The sequence below is a fragment of the Channa argus genome, chromosome 16, assembly GCF_033026475.1.
Source record: "Channa argus isolate prfri chromosome 16, Channa argus male v1.0, whole genome shotgun sequence".
NCBI classification, from domain to species: Eukaryota; Metazoa; Chordata; class Actinopteri; order Anabantiformes; family Channidae; genus Channa; species Channa argus.
The window spans coordinates 9,273,706-9,281,652 of NC_090212.1; the positions used below are offsets into that span (position 1 = coordinate 9,273,706).

Below are 7,947 nucleotides of genomic sequence, written 5' to 3' on the forward strand. Positions count from 1 at the left end.
TTGTTGTTGTAAATGAAGCCCATGCAGGATGACAGTATGAAAGTTAAGAAGGAGGTGGGGTAAAGGAGACCCAGTAGTGTTTCGGGTTCTGTCACAAGAGTAGCACAAACCCAGGTGATCAATAATACAGTCTGGCACATGTCTGAGTGGCTCTGCTGCCCACTGATATGTAGTTGAATGATGAATTTCTAAACAGATCAACGTGTTCTGCACGTTGATTTGGCAGTTTTTACGCCGGATGTCCTTCCTGCCACAATCCTCTTATTTTGTTCAGGGTTGGGACGCCCACCAGGGTGGCTCTTGGTAGCGGGGCACACATGGTGGGGTGAGATTCGAGCCTGCAGCCTTCTGCATCCAAACTTGATGGTCTACCCATTGAGCCACTAGCCAGCAGCTCCGCCCCCCCACCCCAATTATTTTTTGTAATTAAGCAAACTTTGTGTTTACATTTTTGATGCAAATTATTGTTTCTGTGCAAGTTAAAATACACCTTGAACAAACTGCAAGCCTCCTGGCTCCCACTGCTTAGTCAAAACATTAATTGGTCTTACACATTTGAACCTCCATTTTGACATACTAAATCAACACAGCTGGACATCCTAAAGTTTGTGTTTATGTCTGTGCTCTACCTTTCCGACTTGAGGCTAAAAACAGCGCAGCAACATCCTGCAGTGATGCTGAAGGTGCAGTCATCTTTCCCCTCTGAAGGACACAGCACTGTCTGAAGTTTTGGTGCAAGGGGAGGGTGCAATGGGGGAGGGAGGAAGCGGTGACTACCGTGTGACAAGCGCCCTGTTCCTTCCTCCTGGGCCTGAGAAACAGGAAGTGTTGCACATAAGGCATTATTGTGACGGAGAGGAAATGCAAGGTCCTCTAAAATAAGAGCCTTAATCTGGTTGTCAATGACAGGAGCCTGTCCTCCATGGCCCCACAGAGACCCGAACCCCCAACACAACAGCCTACCTCAACAATTTCAGCGTTGAGTGACGCAGATATATAAAACATGCTTCTATCCTGTACCCATATAGCACTGTTTTGTGTAATGACCACAAAAAAGTGAGCAGCTAGGAGATAAAATAAATAAGCTTTAAGACGTATTAACCCTTTTGTTTCCTGCTGAACTCTCCCACAAACAGACTACGCCACAACTGCATTTCAAAGGGTTAAAGGAGGCATATGGTTAGGATCCACCCTGCTTGTGTTTAGAAGAAGCTAAGTAGAGCTGGTTGCTAAGAGAGATGTAAGGCTTTGTGCCAGCCTTCCTCCCAGTTAATTAAAAGCTGACTTTATCTATTTCATGCTTTCAATTAGAAAGCTCTGGAAAGGGAAAAGAGCCTCTGCACGTAGATAACCAAAGCAATAAAATGTGATTAATATGGAGGGGCCCATTTGAGCTGCTGGCTGCAGCATTGCCCTGCTGTTGTGTCCATGCTTTGTTTTAATCCCAGGCACTGACCTCTGTTGATCCAGGCAAAAATGGAAAAGCAATGACTTACAACAAAGCCTGCATGGTACCTCAAGCAGCAAATTACATGGATAAGATCTGCTTTTGTAGGACATGGCAGGTGCTGAACACTTGTGAACATGAACATCTGAACCGATGACACCAGTTCAGCTGGTGCTTGTTTTCGTTCAGGGTTTTTTTGGTCACCAGTAATCAAAGACGTATCAGCTATTAGCTATTGCACAATTAACAGAAGATCCATCCTGAGTCTGCTTTTCACAATGAATTAAGTGCAACACAGTAGCTGGACTTTACAGGCAATTAATCACACCAAGCTTATTAATGTTTATTGGCCATGTGGTGCTCTTTATGGTTGTAGTTTCGGTTCCACCAGTGAAAGCTATTATTTCTTGGCCCTTTGAGACACTGAGATGTAGTATCAGAACACATTCAGTGTTAAAAATAATCAGCATGTTGGGCAATATGCTGTTAAAAGTGCAATTACCACTCTTTAAACAGAGAATTCACAGCTTTAAAACAATGCAGATCAAGAAGAATGTGAATAATTTTGGTGTAAATGTTTTGTTAAACAATACAAATAGCTTTATATAAGGTTGCATGCAATGTACAAACTAAATCTTTATTATTGTCCTATTTCAAACATAAATGATTTTGTCCTGGTATCAAACTAATCATAGAACTAAACAGAACATTTACTGCCATCTACTGGTCATTCTAAGATATCACAAAAAACAGAAAAGCACATTTTGGAACGCAAGTCATAACATGGCTTTGTAAGACTTAAAATCTTAGAGATCTAAATGACTGCCTCAGGAAAGATAATGTGGACTGGGGAGTCTGTGCAAAACAGTCTACTCTCAAGCTTGAAGAATCCTTGGGGAGGTCATTGACACTGCTGGCAGGCTGCTCCATCACAACCTGTGAGCATGTGAAGCTGGGGCATGAAGGAGTGGTCTCCATCCTAGCACTCTCCTGGGTGATATGCGTTGGTATTTGTAGAACGCCTCTTCCTATGGCTGGTAAGGAAGAGAGGGTTGGCTGCTCTCTACCAAAGGGCCTTCCTCTTCCTTTTATGTTCATTTTGTGTCCTCTGCCTTCACCTACAGACAGGTTATTGACAGAGGACATTTCTTTCCTTAAATCTGAAACAGTGCCTTGGACTGGAGCCTGAGTGGGGAGGACGTGAGAAGCATGGTCATCTGCAGACTGCTCAGATGAGACATCGCTGGACTTGAACTGGCTCATAAGCGGTTGTTTACAGTCCATCTGTGTTAAGTAAAGTGATTCCACAGCTACAGTCTGGACTGAGTCTGCTTGAGTCCGACTCTGGGTATTCGTATGGCTCTGCTCCTTTGCTGCAGGTGAGGTCTGGGATTGAGACTGATTTCGGGGGTTGAAGCGAGCCAGCAGACCCTTCTCTGTGATGGGATAGTGGTCAATAGCCCACTGCTGCCGCTCACAATGCATTTGTTCAAGCTGCCTCAACTCTCTGGGCAACTCCAACATGCTGTCCTGTGAATGTAAACAGGTAGATGGAATACTGCTGAACTACTGTGTATTGTATAACAAAGGGTGTAGTATTAGGCATCAACCAGCAAATTCCTTTGTAACGTGAATGTGTATATTTCTGTTGTATACCTAAGGAGGGAAAATCTTTATCACTTTTTCCTAAATTTGGACCCTTTGCACTTACAGTATAATAAACTCCTGTTAGGTGTTTTGGTGTCTAATTAACCTTTAAACTCATATTCCAACAGGACATCCTAGTTAATAATTCATTAAATTCATTCCAATACCTGCAACAATGCAGAGGTCAGTGCACAAATGCTGTTTTCATTTCATAGGAAAAGGCTGGAAAAGCTTTTAAATGTTATTATAAACAGCTAAATGCTATTAAATCAGCCATGCTGATTTTGCCACTAATGCTGGCTCCACTTAACCTACATACACATTTGCTATATAATGGTATTAGCTATAAAACCAGGAAATTTATCTGTCACTTTGTGGATGCTTTTCTGTATTTTTAGTTATAACTTAACTGACAATAGGTGTCCATATTAAACATGAAAAATTTTTAAACGTGAGGTGAACGTATATAAGAACAAAATCTCCAGTCTTTGTCTGCTTAGTGGACTATGTCGTTTGAATTTCCCATCATCATTTCATAAACAGATCTACACCCCCAATTTAAGGTGGTGATGGCATTAAAGAGGCAGGAGCTAAAACAAACAGTTTCACACAGAAAAGACAAAGAGGTACTACATAAATGCCCATTGCTAGAAAAACAAGCAGTGTTTGTTACTAATTTATTGAAAGCTATTTCAGTAAATTCCTAGAATAAAAACAACAACAACATAAACAAAAAAAAAAAACAACTGAAATTAATTGAGATATAGCCTCTTAAAAATTGTCAGTTTTTACTGACCATGTTTATATGCTCCACTTCATCAGGTCTGTAGTGGCTGCTGTTGAGGTATGAATCCACCAGTGCCATGTAGTCAGTCATGAGTTTGTCCATCAGCATCAGTCTGAGAGGCAGCAGATGAATCACTGACAGAGCCATAACTTTCAGCAGCGGCACAGGACATGGACGCTTGTAAAACATTTCCATTTCTTCCTATAAAAACACACACTTGTGATTACAGCACATCCACAGGCACAACAAGATGATAAGCTTTAGGCGGGTGTGTGTCTCGTACCTTGGCAAGCTGTGATTTCACCTGAAGGGATAAGAGCTGGGAGGAAGGCACCTTTAAATGGAAACTCACTACCTCCTGGAGAGTACTGACTCTGTCAGGAAAAAACCCTCCCGTTTCTGAATAGAAACACATGACATCTGCCACCTTTAACACATGCGGAAAGAGCAGAATATAAACATGAAAACCATAGAGGCATTTCGCACAATTCATGCTGACATTTGAAATATGTTGGCCACTGTTTATATAATTACTTGCGTGTCAAAGACATTGCTCATCTTTACTCCAAAGTGAGCAAACAGACATCCAGCAATGTCTCTGCAGTCATGAAGGACCTGCAACAGATGTAAATTCAAAATAGACATTATGAAAATAATCACCATTATGGTTAAGAATGACTTATCTGTCCTCACTGTTTACCTTTAATATGTTCTTATTTTCCAGAATTATAGAGAGACCATTCTTAAATGCCCGTGCTCCAAGTATGAGGATATCAAATAGGTATATCTTGCTTTTAGTGGCAATCTACAAAAATTAAATATTAGTATTGTTTTGAAGAATACAGAAAGGGAAGAAGCAAGATGGGGTGTCAGAAGAAAGAAATGACTTTAACTTATTTGTGTGTTTCAGGAATTCTTACCTGTAACCAAGACAGTCTTCCTTGCTTAATCATCTCAACTCCGTCAGCTCCGACTCCAATCACATGTTGCTTCTTGATGTGCATCAACTGAAGGAATAAACTTTTGACGTTAGAGTCAGAAAGTCATAGCACACACAGCACCAATGACTTTATTTGTCTGCATACTTACTGCAAAATATGCATTTTAAGTAATTTAAATGGCGGGTAAGAAATGTAAACAAACTTACAGCAGGTCCAAACTTTTCATTAAACTCATCAATAACTAGAAAGTTGATGTATTCATCTTCATCTTCATCATCTAGAAAAAGGATCCTCTCAAACGTGAAACTTCTCTCGCAAAAGCCACACATTATATAACTATTGTTCTTTTAAACAACTTTACTGGAATCAATGGCAAACTGAGAAGAAGGCCTACTATGAGTTGTTACACTAACCCAGTGTGACTGTCTGTCTGTATGGCTGAAAGCTTTGCACATTCAGCTGGACTTCACCTCTGAGGTCATGAATATGTCTGTGCAAGATAAGCAGAGTTACACTTATAGAAAAGGCCGAGCGCACACAGCATGTTGTCACATCTTTGCTTACTTACCCACGGTCAGTGTTTGCTTCATTGAAAAATTCCACTGTTTGGTAATTATACAAAAAGTCATGTCAGGCATCAAAACTCTCATGACAAAACAGTTTTTAAATATGCAGCTTAGTCTAAACTATTCACTCACCATTTAGAATCTCATGCCCAAAGAACATTTTTGAGCCAGGATATTTGCAGCCATAACTGCCACTAACAACTGGAAAAAAAAATAAAAAAAATAAAAAAATCAGTGAAATTCGCTTCAGCTAGAGTTAAGCTAGCAGCGTTGACGCTTTCAACTAGCTTGCGTTAACAGTTAAATGTTTTGTCCTAACGTTACATAAGCAATAACATAAAATAAAATATGTATTTTAATTTAATGACTAACGCTTATGACATTAGCTACACAAACTGCACAATGAAAATGATCTACCGTCCGCCAAAACCAACGTTCTGTTTGGATTTATACGCTTGACGACACCAATGTAGGATGAGCTCCGGAGAGTGACTTTGATGCGTTTTCCAATGAAGATATTCATGAAGTGAATGTCGTCCACCACCATCTTAAAAGCCGTGAAAGCCTTGTTTTGAGCTAATGAAAAGAGATGACGGAGCAGTCAGCCACAACAAGGACTAGATAAAGACAAGTAAGGCTATTTTCGCTAGTTGTCATGAGCGCGCGCTGGCAAGCTTAGCATTGACCAACTCCTATAACGTTCCGTTCAAAAGCTCTACGTTAATTTTACTTTCAAGCTCTTAGATCCTGGCATTATGACACACGTCTATTTGTAAAATATACAGACTTTTATACATATTGGCTACTTTCACATGTATCCGTAATCTTTAGTGTGACGATGCTATTTATTTTCATATAGCACACAGTGACTCTTATCTGACCAGAATGCTGCGAGGTATATTAAATATCCACCAGGGGGTGACCACAGTTCAAATATTCAACTAAATGCTTTTTTTTTTTTTTTTTTGAGCCTGTCCGAGTCTGTTTCTCTTTTAACCTGAACTGACGTCTTGAAAATCCCACCAATGTCCATATAAGTACATGTCACTATTGTCCAACAGCGTCTGTATTTGTAAGTGTCAGAGCACTGTACTAGCTTACAGTACAGTCCCTGAAAGGTGCAATTTGGCCACAGAATTTAAAGATACTACATCTGTTGGCATTGAAAATAAAATAATATTGCCACATTTACAGTTGTTCTCAAATACATGAGAACAACTGTAAAATGTTGCATGTGCACTGAAAAAAAATATGAATTGCCATGATGCTGGCTGCAGCAGCTGTGTAGAATGCTTGCTGCACACTGTACTTTTTTTGCAATATCTGACCACAGGGCTACGCCTGAGCAGCCACTGTGGGATGATAATCTGATGGCCTGAACTAGTATCTTAAAACTGAACTTACTTTTTCATGTATTCAAGTAATCACATCTAACTTTGTACAAAGTCAGAGTGCATAATCATCACAAGATGTAGAAATATTGGTTCCACCCAATTCTTATATAATATCAGTGGCAGTTCCCCTCAAGTAAAAATACATGTGCTTTTTTTAAAAACTCACCTTTCATTTATCAGCATTTTATTAGTTGACAGATAAAGTTCTTTGGAGATACATAAGGAGGTAATGGTCCCATTAAGACCCCAAAGCCCCAAATGATACTAATTTTGTGCGTGCTGCTTTTCTAATTTCTTGTAAATTCATACAATTGTGGACATTTTTATTTAAACGGTGCATTTCTGGAAATACTGAGCTTAGTTTTTAGGAACCACTGATGAAATCAGATTAAATGAGCTTTTAGCCACATGGGGGCAGGCTTAATGCATCACTGACTGGTATAAAAGGGGCAGAAAGGGATACGAGTAATAAATACATACAGAAATCTTATCATCCGTAACCAGCTGCTAATGCACATGTTCTCATGACTTCACTTCCTGTAAAAACCCACAAACTCAAACTACAGTTCATTTGTGGACAACACACAGGCAGGTATCTAATCAGACAGAATAGAAGAGAAGGGAGTGTCTCAGATTTTTAACAGTGTGTTTTCCTGTCTTCTTTGCCCTGGTGTGTATCAAAAAGAAAGAACCCAAATCCTCAGAGCTAGTTTATTCTATTTTACTTAAGCTGGGTTTTTATGGTCAGTGGAAAGCTGGGTTTTATATCAGTTGTTGGGTTTTTCACATTGCTCATTATAGCATAGTCTACATGCACTTGTGACTAAAAATGAATAATAATTCCCCTTTAGGTACTGTGATTATTAAAGGAACTCCACTTAACAAAAAGATTTTAGTTTCTTTAGAAATGTATTTAAAAACTCTGGTGTGACTGTGTCATTTAACTGTATTTATCAAACTAAATTTGTCCTGCTGATTATTAATAGTTTATTAAATAAAGGAATATCTTTCATGTTCTCTGGGTGTTCAATGAATCAAATGTTAACTAATGTATTTGTTGGCATGTGTTCAACATTATACAGACTATCACAGAGTCGTCCATCTGGGTGAGTGTGATAAGACTTACCACTCAGGAAACATCTCCTCTGGACCACCTACAGTAGCC

General features: G+C 39.5%; 1 protein-coding gene across 1 annotated transcript; it reads right to left on the bottom strand.

Moving 5' to 3' along the window:
• Window positions 1-1,788: 1,788 nt before the first annotated feature.
• Window positions 1,789-6,264, bottom strand: exd1 (exonuclease 3'-5' domain containing 1). Its single transcript, XM_067479897.1, has 11 exons — window positions 5,806-6,264; window positions 5,521-5,589; window positions 5,391-5,424; window positions 5,236-5,312; window positions 5,029-5,099; window positions 4,802-4,888; window positions 4,582-4,686; window positions 4,416-4,496; window positions 4,165-4,308; window positions 3,891-4,082; window positions 1,789-2,977 (listed from the first exon to the last, which is right to left on the bottom strand). Exons 1-11 carry the CDS (start codon window positions 5,933-5,935, stop codon window positions 2,246-2,248), a joined length of 1,722 nt encoding a protein of 573 aa, XP_067335998.1. The 5' UTR covers window positions 5,936-6,264; the 3' UTR covers window positions 1,789-2,245.
• Window positions 6,265-7,947: the final 1,683 nt, after the last annotated feature.

Coding starts and splice junctions, on each gene's coding strand:
- exd1 (XM_067479897.1), bottom strand. CDS start 5,935: ATGGTGGTGGACGACATTCACTTCATGAATATCTTCATTGGAAAACGC. Junction 5,590..5,805: donor AACGTTGGTTTTGGCGGACG/GTAGATCATTTT, acceptor TTTTTTTTCCAG/TTGTTAGTGGCAGTTATGGC. Junction 4,083..4,164: donor TGAAATCACAGCTTGCCAAG/GTACGAGACACA, acceptor GTGTTTTTATAG/GAAGAAATGGAAATGTTTTA.